The following is an 18,895-nucleotide window of genomic DNA, read 5'->3' on the forward strand; positions in this document are numbered from 1 at the left end:
TTCATATGTTCCCCAACTCACTATTTGAGGTGGAAAAGTTGTAATACTCTGCTCTCCATTATTACATCAGGCTATTCCTCTACCACAATAAGCTGTTGGTGTATATTTCCCATGCCCCCCCCCCCAAAAAAAAAAAAAAATTGTCCGTGTTGAGTTTCTTGAAATTGAACTAACAGATTTCTTAAATGATAAGGAATTGTAAATTGAGATGCCCATCAACTGGGGAATGTCTGAGCAAGTTGTGATATAAGTTATGATGAAATGCTAATGTACTATAAAAAATGGTAAACAGGTTGACTTTACAAAAACATGAAAAAACTTGCACAAAATAATAGAAAGTAAAATGAGCAGAACTAAGAGAACATTGTATATGGTAACCTCTCCTCATTTGAGGGTAACTCTGTATCTCTACTACTCAATCAGAATTTTGGTAGTTGTTGTCTACTGATTTATAAGATACTCTTCTTTATTTCTTTATTTTTAAAATATATTTTATTTATTTCATTAAACTTTTCTCAATTACTTGTAAATAATTTTCAAAAATATTAAAAAAATCTTGAATTCCAAATTTTGTCTCCCCCTCCCTTTTCTCCCACCTCCTTGAGAAGACAAGCAATTTGATATTATTTATATCTAATTTACATATAAAGTTATTTACATATTAAGCAAAACATTTCTATATTAGTCATAATGTAAAAGAAAACCCAGGCCAAAAAAAAGGAAAATAAAATTTAAAAAGTTCACTTCTGTTGGCATTCAGAGTTCATTAGTTTTCACTCTGGAGATGGATAGCATTTTTCATCATGGGGTCTTTTGGAATTGGCTTGCATCGTTATCTTGATAAGTGTAGTTAAGTCTTTTACAACTGATCATCCTTATAATATTACTGTTACTGTGTACAGTGTTCCCCTAATTCTGGTCACTTCATTTTACATGAGTTCATTAGTTATTTCAGGTTTTTCTTAAACCATCCTGCTCATTTCTCCCCCCCCCCCCTTTTTTTTTTTTTGGGAGGGAGTAAGAGGGAAAGACTCCTGCTCATTTCTTTTTTTCCCCTCTTTTTTGGGGAACTAAGGAGAGACTCAGTGAGAGTCATTTGTTCCCCCTTTTCTTCCATCTATCATCTATCTATCTGTCTTTCTATCTGTGTTACATTTTGAGGTCTGAGTTTTTCCCTTCTCTTGAAGTCCTACATTAGAGAAGCCTAATATTTGACACAGTTGTATATGTGAAACCATACAATACATACTTCCATATATCAACTCTTTCTCTGAAGGTGGATAGTCATAGGTCCTTTGTAGTTGATTTGAATATTCATGTTATTCAGAATAGCCATCACCCACAAATGCTCTACTTTTAGGTTTATAAACTAAATTTTCCTATTTAATCACAATTTATTATTATTCTACTTCCATCTTCTATCTTGAAACCCCAAACCTTGTTATTTGTCCACACTGATGCCTCCCCATTTCACCCCCGATCCTATGACCACCTTATTCTTTCCCAGGCCATTTCCCCCAGAGCAGTTACATTTTCCTTTCTTCCATATCAAACCCTTAATGAACCAGTTAAACTCAATGCTGTTTTTTGTTGTTGTTGAATTTCTTGCTTGCTTGCTTGTACTATTTCCTTCAGCCCTGAATTAGTCTCTCTACTTGCTGACATTGTTCCTATTCATATTGCTGAATGAAGCTAGAAAAACTCACACAATTATTCTGATTGGGTCCACTACAGATTTATGTTATGTGATTTCAACAAGCCCTTACCTCTGTAGGCAATCTTTTTGTACCCACCTTATTGACTTACTATTCCATTCACCAAAATGACTTTCCCAAATCTTTTCTTCTATCGTTAAATTATTCATAGTTCTCCTTCCTTCTATCTTCTTATTTGACAACCTTATTTATTATTTCACTGAAAAATTGAAACCATTGGCCAGAGAACTTCGTCTTCTTCACACCAGATATATAGTAACCCTTCTCCTTCCCAAGGCACAAATGATTCCATTCCATCTCTTCCTCTCCAACAGATTGCTTCCTCAATTGTGATTTCTTTATTGGGCCCTCTTCCCTTATTTTCTCCCTCTATTCCATTTCCTTGGTGATCATTTTGGCTCCTATGGATTCAATTCCCATCTTTATTATTCCTAACTTCATTCACCCCCCAGTCTTGTTGCTTTAACACCCGTTGGACACCTCCAACTGAATGTCCTGTAGACATTTTAAACTCGATGTTTAAACTCAACTCATTATCTTTTCCCCAAAATTTTGCCCTCCTATCTCTTAATGGCTGTTAAGACTTGTAGCATCCCCATTCTCCCCCTCTTCCATATCCAGACTCTTGCCAAGATCTATCAATTTTATTTTGGTAACATTTCTAGTTTAAGCCCCCTCTGTTATAGGCTTCCCTTAGGCCTGGATTATAGCAGTAGCCTCCTGTCTGCTTCAAGTCTTTCCTCTATTTAGTTCACCTCCTCTCAGCTATCAGAGTGCTCTTCCTCACATATAGATCTGACTTTGTCCCTTATCTTCCATTTAGCACGGTGCCTGCCACGTAGTAAATAATAAATAATAATTTACAGTTTAATTAATGGTTGTTCCTCAAAATTTTAAAAACATGTTAAAAAATTGTTTTACAAGTAACTGGGAAAATAAAAATATTAAATAAGAAAAAGAAATGCTTGTTCCCTTGCTTTCTCCCTCCATTCCCCTCTCCCTCCTCATTGTTAGATAAAGGAGATGTAAAAGAAATAAAAAGAAAGAAATAGAGTTAAATGCAGGGTTTGGCTAGCACAAGAAAAAAGAAGTCATTCTAGGAAAAGTTGGAATAGTTTTTATGTGTAACTAGGAAAATAACAATACTAAATAAAAAAATGCTTGTTTCCTTACCTTCTCCCTCCATTGCCCTCTCCCTCCTCATTGTTAGATAAAAGGGATGTAAAAGAAATAGGACTAAATGCAGGGTTCAGCTAGCACAAGAAAAAAGAAATCATTCCAGGGAAGGTTGGAATAGTTTTTTATTTTGATTGAGGAAAGTAGAAGTTTGAAAATAAGGAAGAGAATGTTCTGTGTTCTGGAGATGTTATAACATGGTATGTGTTCAAAGGAACGTTTTGAAAGTATGAAGAACAGAATGCCCTCCTTGACGTTCAATAAATGTTTATTAGAGCTAATAATAAGTTGAACAGTGTAAGTAGCTGTAGGGAAGGCCCATCTGTGTATTTTAACAGTTCACTTTCTGACTTCTCTAAAAGGGATCATTTTTAAGTGAAACCCAAGTGCAATACCTGAGTAATTTTTAAACTACCTACAAAGTCAGTGTGCACTTGACAACGTCACCAGACGTTTAGGCCCTTCTGCCCTCTTGCTACATGTATATGAAATAAGAGATCAAGAAAGGTTGGTCAGTCATGAGATTGTTTATCCTGTGCATCCTCGGAATATCTACTCATGACTTGCCATTATTCTCTTTAGACCTCTAGGCCCTATTGTCTAACCTGCTGGCGTGTCCAACAGACCTACTGACCTTGATGTGGGCCCCTCTGCTGAACTCTTAGGATTTAATGGGCCTTTTTAGTTGTCTTGCTATTGATCTTGTCTATCTCACTTAGAGGGGCAGTTCTTTGAATGTACAGTTTTTTATTTTTAATAGCTTTTTTATTTACAAATTATATGCATGGGTAATTTTACAGCATTGACAGTTGCCAAACCTTTTGTTCCAATTTTTCCCCTCCTTCCCCTGACCCCCTCCTCCAGATGGCAGGTTGACCAATACATGTTAAATATGTATAAATTAAATACAATATAAGTATACATGTCCAAACTGTTATTTTGCTGTACAAAAAGAATGGACTTTGAAATAGTTGTACAGTTTTAAAAATTACTATTTATATTTCAGGCATTAGGCATGTTTCTTGACATTATAGTAAACAATTTATAAATGCTTTTTCATTAACCATCCATTCACTCTTTCCTTTATTCTGTTGTCCCGTTAACTATGTTCCAAGGGAGTATTGCAGGGATAATGATCTCAGAGTCAGAATTTCTTCTCTAATACTTTTAGAACAAGACTCAGACTCTCTCTGAGGATTAAGAAAACTACATGAGATTGAATTGCTAAATTATAATAATCTGATCTGGAGGGAGATCAGCGGAAATCACAGACTCTTTGTATATCTGTGTGCATGTGTGGGGGCTCAGTGGATAAAATGCCAAGCCTCAAGTCAGGAACACAAGTCATGAATTCAAATCCAGCCTCAGACACTTAATAGCTGCATGACCCTGAGCAAGTTCATTTGTTTCCTCATTGGTAAATGAGCTGGAGGAGAAAATGGCAATCCACTCCAGTTTCTTTACCCACAGAAGTTCAAATGGGCTCACAAAGACTCAGACATGATTGAAAAATAACAAGAGCAGCTGTGTTCACACCTTTCTTCCAAGAGAACTTTTTCAAAATTTTTGATGTATTTGTAGAATGATTTTTTAAAAAACATTTTGTCTTGTCTCATTTGAGCTTCAGAGCAGCCTTGAAAAATAGGTATTTATTGTTTAATTACTAGAGATATTAATTCACATTCCTTCTCTGTAAATAAGGAGAACACATACACACACACACACACACACACACACAGAGAGAGAAAGAGAGAAGAGAGATTCCTTTTCTTATACTTTTTGAGCTTTGGTAGCACCTATGAAATCTTGTGCTCTAATATCAATGTCTTTTTAAAAATTTTAATAGTATTTTATTTTTTCAAATACATGTAGATAGTTTTCAACATTCACCTTTGCAAAAACCTTGTGTTTCAGATTTTTTTCCCTCTACTTCTCCCTAAGCAACCTGACACAGATTAAACATGTTCATTTCTTCTAAACATTATTTCCATAGTTGTGCCAGCAAAATCAGATCAAAAGAAAAAAAAAAACCACAAGAAAAAAACAATAGATAAACAACAAAAACAAAAGGTGAAAATAGTATGTTGTGGTCCATGCTTAGTCCCTACAGGCTCTCTGGATACAGATGGCTTTCTCCATCCCAAGTCTATTGGAATTGTCTTGAATCATCTCATTGTTGAAAAGAGCCACATCCATCAGAATTGATCCTCACATAATCTTGTTGCCATGTACAATGTTTTCTTGGTTCAGCTCACTTTGCTTTGTATCAGTTCATTTAAGTCTTTTCAGGCTTTTATAAAATCAGGCTGCTCATCATATTTCCAAAGTCTTGAATCTAGTGTTACCTTTCTCTGTGAAATATCATGGTCAGGTTTAAAGTGGAAAAAAAAGATGAACTGATAAGTATCATTGATCCACATGTAAAAAGAAGGAAAGAAAGAATAGGAAGGAGTTTCATCTTAGAATTGTTGGTGATAGATCATCCAAGTCTTGAGTAAAAATAAATGTTCTCTAAATGATTTGTAGCAATCATCCTCATCTTTGATCTTGCTTTATTTTCAGATGATTTATATTTTCAGTTCTGTGTTCACTGGACTTCTAAAAAATTACTTGGTTGTCCTCATTTCTCTTTCTTTTTTAACTTACAGGAGGAAAAAAAGAAGTTTGACAAAGAGACAGAAAAGAACTATAGCCTTTTGGATAAACATTTGAACCTTTCAGCTAAAAAGAAAGATGCTCATTTACAAGAGGTATTTACTCATTTCTCTCCCAATGTATTCCAAGAACTAAACAAAATATATGAGTCTCTGTTACTTCTGTTGGTGATTTTTCTTTTGGAAGTAAAATAAACCTTTCTTAGTGCTTAGAATGTAGATGATGGGAAAACTTGAAGCCATTAATAATGAGTCATCACCAGAGACAGAAGAAAGAGGTGTGTCTTTTTCAGGAAAAAGAGGACACAAATCAGTAGAACATTTGTGCTTGACTCTACCAATACTTATGTATGTTTACAAAGCAATAAAATATGGTTTTGCTGGGTGTTTCTGTATCTGTGTTTCTGTCTCTCTCTGTGTTCCTTATTTACACAGAAGGAATGATAATTAATACCTTAATTTCAAAATTAAAAAAAATAAATTTAGAAACCAGTAAAATGAAAATAAGGATACAATGATGCTTTATGAAATGGCTAATGAACAGACTCTCAGACATATTTATAGGGAAATCAACTGAAAATGCCCATAATTTCAGTGCCTTCCCTCTGTTAATAATTTCCTATTTATCCTATATAGCTTGATTTGTGTGTTGTTTGCATGTTATCTCCTCTATCAGAATTTAAGCTCATTGAGGATGGGGAATGCCTTTTGAGTTTTTTTTTTTGGGTATCCCTAGTGATCAGCCACAGTGCCTGAAAAATAATAGGTGCTTCATAATTTTTTGTATTTAAGAGCTATAGTCATTAAGAAGGAATATTATTATTTAAAAAATTAAGATTTATAGGGATTTTTTTCTTGGTATGTTTCATATATTCCCTTCCCCCCTATATCTCTCCCACTCCCTCAAAGCAATGCCTTGTAACAAAGACTATTTTAAAAAAGATACAGAAGGGGGAAAAACCCAGGAAAATGGTTCAATACATTGAAAAAATATGATATCATATGTACTGTTACATAGCTATGGACAAAGTAGAATGAGATCCATTCTTACATCTTTTCTTTGAAAGTAAACATATTTTTTAAAATAACATTGTAACTTTCAATTTTGAATTTTTTTTTTTTTGGGTGGTTATTGTTCTTTCCCTTACATAGATGTAGTTATTGTGCATATTACTTTTCTGGCTCTGCTTACCTCATTTTGCATCTGTTCATATAAATCTTCTCATGCTTTTCTCTTTCTGATTGTCATTTCTTATCCCATGGCACTTATGTTTGTTTCTCCATTTTCTGATCTCTGGGCCCCTATTTGGTTTTTAGGTCATTTTGTTATCACAAAGAGTTCTGCTATAAATATTTTGTCAGTGACCTCCCTAGCGTATTTGCCCAACAGGGGGATCTCTGGGTTAAGAGTGTGGACATTTGAATCAATCATTCTAGTTGCTTTCCAGAATGACTGGACTGATTTGTATATTCATCAAATGTGCATTAGGTTGTTTGTCTTGCACAGCCTCTCCAGAATTTGTGATTGTAGCATCCTGCTGGTGGTCCTGCCTGCCTCAGGCTATCTCTCACTTAGGGTCTCCCCAGTCCTGGAACAGCTGTCACCTTGCTGTGGCTATTTCTTTTATTTTTATTGTTTTTATTTTCATATTTTATTTTATTTTTTAAAAATAATTATAACTTTTTATTGACAGAACCCATGCCTGGATAATTTTTTACAACATTATCCCTTGCACTCACTTCTGTTCCAACTTTTCTCCCTTCCCTCTACCCCCTCCCCCAGATGGCAAGCAGTCTTATGCATGTTAAATATGTCGCAGTATTTCCTAGATACAATATATTTGTGCAGAACCGAACAGTTCTCTTGTTGCACAGGAAGAAGTGGATTCAAAAGGTAAAAATAACCCAGGAAGGAAAACAAAAGTGCAAACAGTTTGCATTCATTTCCCAGTGTTCTTTCTTTGGGTGTAGCTTCTTCTGTCCATCATTGATCAATTGAAACTGAGTTAGATCTTCTCTTTGTGGAAGAAATGTGGCTATTTCTTGAGACACTTTCTTCCATCACTGGCAGCTTGTGTCTGTCTTGTGTCTGTGTTTTGGCAAAGCTCTGAAACAAATAATATTTGTTCTGATATTTCTCTTTGCATTTATTGATTCTTATTTGACCTAGTCGCCTTTTTAGGTCATTGCTGGAGAGGGTGTGGTAGCTTCACTTGAAATCTCTGAGAATATTCTTCTTTTCTGATTAGCTAGAACAGTTGAAGCAATACTTAGTGTTTAGAGTGCTAGTCACGAGAAATTCCCTGTTGCCTAAAGTCCAAAGTATCCAGAATTAAGCAAGGCTTTTAGGAGGATGAAAACTAATTTCTATTGTTCAATTACACCATTTTCTTTTCATTTTCCAAATCACCTATATTTTTTCTTTTCACATGTTTTAGCATTTGACCTTAAAACCTGGTGAGCTGCCAATGGCTTCAAAGAGAGTTTCCCTTTAAGGGATAAAGATAAAACAATACCAGTAATCTTGCGGGAATTTGTGTTCTCCCTCTTCCCTTTTGAAAGATTTGATTATACTATATATTGGAATTTTAAAAAACTTTTCTAATACCTAAATGGAAAAGAAAACAAGATTTTTCTAATACTTTTAATGTCTTATCTAATTTCCCCCTGTTTCTTTGAAAATTTGATTAGAATATGTATTGGAAATATTTTTCTTAAACCTTTTTAATACTTAAATAAAAATATTTTTACTAATACTTTTTATTTTTTGCCTGATAAATGTTTCCTTTTATGGTGCTTCATTTGGGAGGGTTGGGAATTATTGGACCCGTGATTTCCTTGGTATAGGGAACTAATTCTCATTGAGGAAACTTCTCTTTGAATTTCTGAGTCATGGAGAATTTTTTGGGAGCACCGAGAGGATAAATGACTTGCTCATTGTCATGTGGCCCCTGTATGTCAGAAATGGCATTTGAAGCTAATTCTTTATGATACTGAAGTTAGCCCTTTAGCATCTTTTTCATAACAACCAAACTTTTTGCTTCCCTTTAACATTATTTTTTTGAAAATTTCCCCCCAAATTAAATAATTTTTCCTCTCAATCTAGCCTTGATTGATCTTACCAACATTGTACTTGCACTTGGGTGTATTTGTCACAAGAGTGCTATTTGTGTTTGCACAAAACTCACTTTGTAACTTAGATTAAAAAAAAAATCAAATGAGGAAATCCACTGAGCTGTCAAATTTTCAGATTCTTCACTGGAATTTTTTTCTAATGGGGCACATAAAGCTCTATCGTATGATTCTCCACAAAATGTCGAGAAGTTGGTGGTTGTCATAATTCATAGCTTAAATATCAGGTTTTATGTTTCTTGGCAGGCTTTCAAGCTCCCCTCAGGGGTCTTTTCTAAGTTTTGTCAGCTCTTATTTCTGAAAGCTTAGTAAATAATGTATGAGAAGATGAGCACTGGATGTTTCTTGGAGTTGGAGACAAAGGTCACATTTAAAAACTAAAGAAATAACTTGATTTCTCACTTATTGACTGACTCTTTTTAGATTTCTTCCTTTTGATCTGTAACATTGTTATATTTACACATACACATCCTACCAACATACTCTGTTTTAAAATACCAAAATGATAAAATGAACTTAGTTATACTCAATGTAATTTTGAAATGAAGCAATAGTTTTGTATCCAAGGATTTAATATTTGTCAGATAAATGGCTGATTTGGAAATAAGTAGAGCTTCAGAGAGTATCCAGCACAATGTTTGTTTTACAGGAGCCTATAAAGATTTGTTTACTTCTCCAGGAAGTAATGAGAGTGCCAGGATTCCAATCAAAATTCTGTGATTTAAAAGTGTTTCAATCTTCTTAGTACAACAGTAGTTCCCAACTGTCAAAATACAATATAAACCAAATATATGTGAATGCCCTAATCTTGGAAAGAAAAATTCTGTGATTCTGTGTTTATCTGCATGTTCAAATCAGAATTCTGAAATTTTATCATGGCAATATAAAGAATCAATAGTCTGTGCCAAACATTCCTATTTTCAAATTTTTCTATGCCAATTCTACAGAAATTTGAAACTTTGTAAATTTTCTCATATTTTTGATCTTCTGGAGACTTTTGGGTTTCACAAATTGTATTTCAAATACAATTTATATATTTATATTGTATATTTAAATACAATATAATTTTGTCCTGCTGTCAAAGAAATTTTGATTTTATTCTTATTTATATGTAATTTAATTGTTATCAATTATAAGGTTAGAGAACATCTTTACTGACAGTAACAAAAAAGATTATTATAAAAAGATGACAAACCAAATTAGTTAATAGATTTCCTCTCCTTAGTCTCAGCAGCATTATAAATAGAGCTTCTTTTCAAATAATTATTTAATTTTTAACTTAATTGTATTTTTTTAAAATTACGTGTAAAGATAGTTATCAGCATTCATCTTTGTAAGATTTTGAGTTCCAAATTTTCCTCCCTTTCTCTTTTCCTTTTTTAATTCTGATATAGGTTATACATATACAATCGTATTAAACACTTTTCCACATTAGTCATATTGAAAAGAAAAATCAGAATAAAAGTGAAAATAGTTTGCTTTGATCTGCATTCAGACTCCGTAATTCTTTCTCTGAATGTGGATGATATTTAACATCAGAAGTCTTTTGGAAATTTTCTTGGAACATTTCATTGCTGAGAAGAGCAGAATGTGTCATAATTGATCATTGCACAATGTTCTCCTGATTCTGCTCACTTCACTCTGCATCAGTTCATATAAGTTCATATAAGTCTTTCCAGGTTTTTATGAAATCAGCCCACTCATTATTTCTTATAAAAGAATGGCATTTTCTTACATTCATAGACCCCAAATTATTCAGCCATTCCCCAATTGATGGGCATCCCCTTAATTTCCAATCCTTTGCCACCATAAAAACATCCTCTATAAATATCTTTGCGCATGTAAATCCTTTTCCCTTTTTTATGATATCTTTGGGATTCAGACCCAGTAGTAGTATTGCTAGATCAAAGCGTATGTAACAGTTTTATATCCCTTTGGCAGAGTTCCAAATTTCTCTCCAGAATGGTTGAATCATTTCATTCTAAGTTGAACTTTTTAAAATGAAATGAATAAGGACAAAAATAATTTGAACTGAAAGTGTGAAAAAAAAACCCCATCATGTTCTCTTTATCCTGTTATTTTTTTATTAGTCTTTTAAAAGCAGATGCTTGCTATTTCATAGCTCAGATATCATCTCCAGTAGTCAAATCTTTCTTTGAAATCATATGAACAAATATTCTTATTGATTAGTATCTTTCCCAGCATCACACAATACACTATTTGTGCACCCCTGGCGAGCTAGTCCCTGGCTTCTTAAATGGGTTGTATTTTACAAGTTAATGGGAGTCATTCGAGATCCAAAACTTATCTTGACTTAGAAGTAAGTCAGTTAGCAGCCTCATCAGTATTTGCATTTTGGTTTTATTTTGACATTTCAAGAGCATATCTCCTGCCTTTCTTCCATGGCACTGGATGGCTTCCACATCCCTTTCCTCAAACTCAAGGTAGGTGTATAGAAAGCAAAATGAAAGTTTGTTTGATATTAAAGGAGCAAAAATGCCATTGAATTGGAGCAAATTTGACTTCTAACCATGTCATTTATGCAATATTTAAAGGAACTTGGGATATGTAGCTTGTTGAAGAGATTTCGTGGAAACTTGTTTAAAAAATCTTCAAATAACAGGTTTTTATGTGAGAATTTATGTTTTAGATAGACATTGCATTGAACCCAGGTTCTCTCACTACGTGTCATGTTCATTTGTACTACGCTGAATTTCACAACTTATCTAGCTTTATTTGAAATACAAAACCTTTCGATATTTCCACAAGTAGTCACTTGTATTTCTGAACGGTTATAGATAGTAGAGCAGTAGAATCATTTAAGAAGGTGGAAATGATAAAACCCTCCTTCACTTCACTCCAGATGAAGTCCACCATGCTTTCTCAGCCCTTTGATCCCAACTTGGATTTAACTCCTATCTCTTTTTGGGCAGTCCCCTGCTTTAGTATTATGGACCAGCTGGCACTTGGGTCAGTGAAGAAGCATATATTAAGTGCTTACTACACTCATCATTTGGTATACAAAGAAAGGCAAAAAATAGGATCTTTGTCCACAAGGAACTAAATTTCTAATGGGGGAAATAACATGTCAGTAACCTGTGTTCATATAAGATCTATGCAGAATAGTAATAGAACTATCTGGGACTAGCTAAGAAATAGAGTGTTAGATCAATGGAATAGATGAGATTGCACAAGACAATAGTATGACCATGGTAGTCTAATGTTTGATTAAACCAGAGATCTCATATTCTGAGACAAAAATTCTCAATTTGACAAAAATGGTTGGAAAAACTGGAAAATAATATAGCAGAAGCATCTCACATCACGTATCAAGAGAAGATCAAGATGAGCACATGATTTAGACATAAAGGATGATACTATAAGCAAATTAGGAGAACAAGGAATCGTTTATCTGTCACATATGTAGAGAAGGGAAGAATTTATGATCAAACAAGGGATTATGAAATGGAGAGTGGATAATTTTGATTTTATCAAGTGAAAAAGTTTTTGTACAAATAAAACCAATATAGTAAAAATTAAAAGGGAATCGGAAAGCTGGAAAACAATCTTTACAGCAAATTTTTATGATAAAGTCCTCACTTTTAAAATGTACAGAGAACAAAGTCAAATTTATGAGAATATGTCATTCCTAATTATAAATGGTCAAAGAATATGAGCAGCAATTTTCAGATAAAGGAATCAAAGCTATATGAAAGAATGCTTTAAATAACTGTTTATTAGACATTGCAAATTAAAACAACTTTGAGATACCACCTCACACTTATTAGATTGGCTAATATGGCAGAAAAGGAAAATGATGAATATTGGGGGCATATGGGAAATTTGAGGTACTAAAGCACTGTTGGTGGAATTATGAAATGATCCAACTATTCTAGAGAGCAATTTAGATCCATGCCCCAGAGGGCAAACTGTGCATAATGTTTGATCCAACAATATCACTACTAAGTATCTCAAAGAGTTATTTTTTTTTTTAAGTGGGGAAAGAATCTATTTTTTGGTGGCAAAGAATTGGATATTGAGGAAATGTCTTCCAATTGGATTATGACTTAACAAGTTGTGGTTTATAAATGTAAAGGAATTATATGAACTGATGCAAAGTCAAGTGAGCAGAATTAGAACACTGTACACTGTAATACCAATATTGTACAATGATCAACTATGAATAATTTAGCTATTCCCAACAATAGTGATCTCTTATAATTCCGAGAGAATCATGGAGAAAAATAATTATTCACATCCAAAGAATTTTGATAGAATCTGAATGTAGATTGAAGCATATTTATGTAATTTTTTTCACGGCATAATTTTTTTCACATGCATTTTTACATGATTACTTATATACAACCAATATCAAATTGCTTATCATTTTAGGGAGGGGAAAGTAAAGTAGGAAAAGAGAAAATTTGGAACTCAGGATTTTTAAATTTTTAAATGAATGTTAAAATTTATCTTTACATGTAACTAGAAAAAATAAAAAATTATAAAAAATATGCAGAATAGATGAGAAATAATCTCAGAGGGAAGTCACTAGTACTAGGGGGACTAAGTGTCTAGGCGTTCACCCTCCCTTCGGCAGAGCCTTAGTGTGCCCCCAGGAGGACTATCACTGGGACAGTGCCATCAGAACCACTCCCTGGCATCCTCTGGCTCTCCTCCATGCCCAGGCTAGCTTTATTAAAAGAAGCTCTGTCCTCAGAGTATTGGATAATTGAGGTATGCTATTTCCACGTGTATTGAAGGACTAGGAGTGTTGTGAGGTTGTTCAGTCTTTAAAAAAAAAGCAGTCCTATGTAGTCAGTCCACCTTATCACAGGGTGAGCATCTTTCCAGCATCTGTAATTTTACCCATCTGCATTCTTTGAATATAGGCAGACATCCAAGTGGAACAGAATCGAAAACACTTCTATGAGCTGTCTCTCGAATATGTGTGCAAGCTTCAAGAGATCCAAGAAAGAAAGAAGTTTGAGTTTGTGGAACCAGTAAGTATTCATACACACACACACACACACACACACACACACACACTTCAGTTATTTATTTTAAAGTACATTTTTGTTGTTATGTTTTATTTTTATATTAGCTACATTTTCCAGTTTGAGAAACTAGATGGTACAGTGGATAGACTCAGACTCCTCTTTTTGAATTCAAATCTGACCTCAGACACTTACTACTATGTGACCCTGGATAAGTCACCTAATCTTATTTGTCTCGGTTTCCTCATCTGTAAAATATAAACTGTAATGATTATATAAACTGAAATGATTTGAACAAAGACATAAATTTATGGTCTTGAGAAATGAAGTTACCGGGTCATTGAATCCATAGAATTTCTCATCAATGAAGTTATTGGATCATTGAATCTATAGAACTCCTTATCAATGAAGTTATTGGGTCACTGAAACTATAGAACTCGTTATCAATTAAGTTATTGGGTCATTGAATCCATAGAACTCCTTATCAATGAGGTTATTGGGTCATTGAAACTATAGAACTCCTTTCCCATTTAAGGCCTGTGATCTATTTCGGACCACTCAATTTTGCAAATGAAGGCATTGAGGTCCAAAACAGGATTGGCTTCTCCAAGGCTAGATTTCAGATTTTTTCCCCTTCCATGATTTTCTTTTCTTTTTATCATTGACTTAGATCTGAAAGTTCTACAACTCTAAAAGAAATTAGAGATATGAATAATTTGGAGACATAAAACAGTTTTTCCAGGCAATTTCTGTAGGTATTATCCCAATTTTTTGGGTAAGGGAAATGATTTATTTAGAGATGGTGAATGACTTAAAATTAGCTTCATATAACTAGCAAATGTTGGAGGCAGGATTGATATCCAGGAATCCTGTCAAAGACTGATCCTTGTAACATAAGGAGTTTTTCTTTCTAGTTCACTTATTTTCAGGGAGAGGCAGCTTGGCTTTAATGGCGAGAAAGCTGACTTCAATTCCAGAAGGACCTGAATTTAAGTCCCACCTCAGACATCCACTGGACATGTGACCCTGAACATGTCCCTTAAAATATTTCTGTGCCTTTTAAAATTAACTTGCAGAGAAAATATAGGCCTATGCCTGTTTCTTTAACAGGGAGATCAATGAAATCTTAGGACTATTCTCTATTTCTTTCTTTCTTTTTAAATTAGGCATGGTAAGGAAAAGAAGGATTTGAGAGATGAAATTTAGTTATTTTATTTTTTGATACTTTAAAAAATATCATTTTTAAATATGTCTTTACACTCATCCCCTTTGAATTCTACCTTGAATTCTAATCAACACAACTCAATAAATGATCACACCTGGTAGTGTATATGACATTCTATAACTGTATTCCCTTTCTTCTCATCACCTGATCTGCAGGACGGAGATTGACCATTCAGATTTATCTGTATTTGATGGCCTTTTGACATTGTTTTCATTTATTTAATTTTTTTTCTCTTCCAATTTAAATTTTCTTCATGTGGGGAATTTTTTTTCTCCCCACATATGTGTTTTATTTCATTGTTTTTACATGTATATTAACTTTTTAGTATACATTTCTTTATGAATCATTCTGGAAGAGAAAAATCAGAACAAAAGGGAAAACCCACAACAGAACAACAATAAAAACTGAACATAGCATGTGTTGATTTGCACTCAATTTCCATAGTCTCTTTCTGGATGTGGATGGCATTTTTTAATCAAAAATTAATTGGGATTGCCTTGGAGGTTGTTCTCATCTATATCCTTGTGTATATTTGTATGCATATTATTCTCCTGTGAACCATCTTTTTAGTAAAAAGTCTAATTTAATGAAATTCCCAGGTTGTGCATTTTCCTTCCTGTGCTAATGAAGCCTGTGTGTGTGTGTGTGTGTGTGTGTGTGTGTGTGTGTGTGCGTGTGTGTGTGCGTGCGTGCTACAGATGCTGTCGTTCTTTCAGGGAATGTTTACCTTCTACCATCAAGGCCATGAACTTGCCAAAGATTTCAACCACTACAAGATGGAGCTACAGATCAACATTCAGAAGGTGAGACCCTGCCAGCCATAGCCATTAAAGAGATGCTTGGGATTTTCATAAATAAGACATCCGTGGCTTTTTAAAAAAATGTGCGTTGTGTCATTTTATAATATAAATAAAAAATATCAACATACTCACCTAGATTGCAGGAATATGGAAATTTTGGTGACATACTGCCATCTTCTGGGTAATCCATGGTGTGATAAAAAGCTTGTTTTCTGGCAGCTGAGAGTTAAGCAAACCCTGACACCTAGTGGTGTCCAGCAGTATTTCTAGGATTATTTTGAACTTTCAATTGCCCTGATTTTATATTTAGTATTTTTTTAAATTGCCCATTAGTTGGCCCATTTATTTGGAGATGATTCTCTTGAGATTATCAATCAATAAGCATTAAGCTCTCTTGCTGTGTTCCAGGCAAAGTCTTTCAATTCAGTCTTTTCAATTCAAATTAATAAAGTTTTATTAAGTTCCTCCTTTGGGCCATCTGCTATTAAAGTGCTAGGGATAGAAGTATAAAGAATGAAGCCATCCCTCATCACAAGGAGATAGTAGATACAAACGAGTACATACAGAATAATTATAAAGAGAATAAGTTTTTGTAAATAATTGTGAAGAGAGTGAGTAAATACAAAGTAGCATTTTGTATTTATTTTGTATTTACTTTGTATTACTCTCTTCACAATTATTTACAAAAACTTATTCTCTTTATAATTTTAAAGAAATATAAGGGGAAGGAGAGAGAGAGAGACAGACAGACAGACAGTAGTCATAATTGAGGGGAACTGGGAAAAACTTCATGTAAAAAGGAGTAGATGGAAGGAATCTTAATAAAAGAGGTAATCTGTGAGATGGAGGTAAGGTGAGAGTGCTTTACAGTTATGGAATATTTGCCTTGGAATAATATCCATTCAGACAGGAATGGTGGTTTGGACATAGGTTTATTTTTAAGAAAATACTGAATTAATTGTTTTGGAGAGTAATAGAGTCAGATCTGCTCTATGGACTCAAGCAGCTAGGAACATCTTGAAATAAACTTTGTGGATATGGAGAGGGGTTTGGATGCTAGAGATGTTATAGAGAAGGTGGAAAACGGCATGTTTTGGCAGCTGATTAGATTGTTGGGATGAGGGAAATGGAGAAAATCCAAGGTAACGTCAAGATTATTGGAATTGGAAGGATGATTATGACTTTGATAGAAATTTGCGAGTTTTGAAATTTAAATGAGTGAGAGGGGAGAAAAATAATGAGTTTAATTTTGGACTTCTGAGTTTGAGCTGTCTCTGAGATTTCTAGTTTGAAGGTCTAATGGGACCAGATATCCAAATTTAAGAGTCATCCATATAAAAGTGAAAGTTAACCTCATGGGATCTGATGAAGTTACTTAGTGAGCGAGTTGGAGGAATGAGCAGGAATTTGAGCAAGGTAAAGTTGTTTCATTTTTTTATTTAAAAAAGTAACTTTCAAAAACATTTTTTAAAAAAAGAAAAAAGTAACTTCCTATAAAATGTGATCATAAAAGGATGTGACCTTTTTAAAAAAACCAAGAACAATATTATAGTAGACATTTGAGGGAGTGATGATTCCATTAATAGTGGTTATCTCTCCCAGTCATGCACATCATGACTCATTCATGCCTGCCTGTCTTGTGCAACTCTTGAATGAGTCCCTAAATCCCACAGCCACCCAGTACTACGATTAATCCAAGGTGCTGAATATAGTTCTTGTGTGTATTTCACATAGGAAGCATTTATTTAGCACTTGCTGGGTGCTGGGCACTGCTAGCTGCAGGGTAAAAAAAGGGAAATCAACTGAAATTTTTTGTCCAAAATCGATATCGATTTATGTGGGATCTAAGAGCAAATTATTTAATCCCTTATAAAATGGGACCTCTATGAGTACTGAATCATGATAGCTTTGTAAGTATTAAACTCAGGTTTAAGTTGTATTACTGACATATTAGCTGTGTATCCATGAGCCAATCATTTAATTTCTTTGTATTCCCAGACAGCTCTAATAAGGTTTTTATGAGGATTAATTAAGAGAATATAGATAAAATATTTTCAAACTTTAAGATATTTTGAGGTGACACTTGTAATTCCTTAAACATAATTTACAGCCTGAGTAATAATTATGGACTTTTCCCCCTGAAAATATATTGGGAAAGGGAAAACTATTCAGTGTAATGTATTCTAGTCCATGGTTGTGTACCTCCATAGTGATATGGAACTTCTGAGGTGGTAGAGTGGATAGAGCCATGGATTCTGTAGCCCATCAGGAAAACTTTAGCATAAATCCTGCTGGAGACCCTGGGCAAATGGCTTGATGGCTCTCAGCCTCAGTTTTCCCATCTGTCAGATGAAGGGGTTAGACTCAATAGCTTCTACAAGGTCCCTTTCAACTCCAGATCCATGATCTTCTCAATTGTAGGTCAGCTACTGATTTTTGTGTAATCTGGCAGCATGGTTACATTTGAGGGTATGACAGATGCTATTTTCCAAGCTCTTGAGAGGAATTGCTGAGGAATAACTAACTAGACAATTGCCTATTGGTAGTAAATCTGGTATTTTTCAGAGTTCTATTGCAATGTTCCTTGGAGATGGGTTGCTAGTTCTAGAAGGGGGATCAAGGTGATGAGACTGAAATTGAGGAAAGGAGAGGAAGGAGTTTAAGACTAAGAAAAGAGAAGAAAACGGGTTGAAAAAGGAATAGAGGTCAGAAAGGAAAGTAGATTGGGGAAAGAAAGGAAGAAGGGATAGTGGTGGTGAATTCAGGCCTCTGTGATCAAAGGAATAGTAATTTTTAAAATTAGCAACAGAGCTAACCTCCCTTTACTAAAGTTGTTCATTTGTTTTATTATAGGCCTACACAGATTAGTTTCCTTTTCAATATTGCTTTAATCAGATCTATAGAAATGTACCATGTCACTATTTTTTCTCTTGTGATAAGCTTGCAGTGACAGTCCTTTCTGTAGAAGGAGAAAGGGGAAAATGTGTAGTAATAATTTTTCACTTGAAGTATATCACAGTTTTCTATCAGTAGTTCCCTGCATTAATTATATTTAATTCAACAAACCCTTATTATATGTCTAATTTGCCAACACATTAGGTTCTAAGAATATGAAGGTTAAAAACTAAATCCTTGTCCTCAAGGAACTTACAACTTATCTTTTTTTTTTTTTTTTTTAATAGCCTTTTATTTACAGGTT

General features: G+C 34.1%; 1 protein-coding gene across 2 annotated transcripts in view; it reads left to right on the forward strand.

Annotated features, from left to right (window-relative positions):
• ARHGAP10 (Rho GTPase activating protein 10) overlaps window positions 1-18,895 on the forward strand; it is a 346,248-nt gene that overhangs the window by 140,495 nt on the left and 186,858 nt on the right. The window contains exons 5-7 of one of the 2 annotated variants that reach the window (XM_031944152.1): window positions 5,540-5,641; window positions 13,567-13,677; window positions 15,613-15,699. In XM_031944152.1, coding sequence (XP_031800012.1) covers window positions 5,540-5,641; window positions 13,567-13,677; window positions 15,613-15,699 — 300 coding nt within the window. Of the gene's footprint in view, window positions 1-5,539; window positions 5,642-13,566; window positions 13,678-15,594; window positions 15,700-18,895 lie in introns of both variants that reach the window. The other variant, XM_031944151.1, reaches the window with a different exon arrangement.

The sequence above is a fragment of the Sarcophilus harrisii genome, chromosome 6 (genome assembly GCF_902635505.1).
Source record: "Sarcophilus harrisii chromosome 6, mSarHar1.11, whole genome shotgun sequence".
NCBI lineage: Eukaryota > Metazoa > Chordata > Mammalia > Dasyuromorphia > Dasyuridae > Sarcophilus > Sarcophilus harrisii.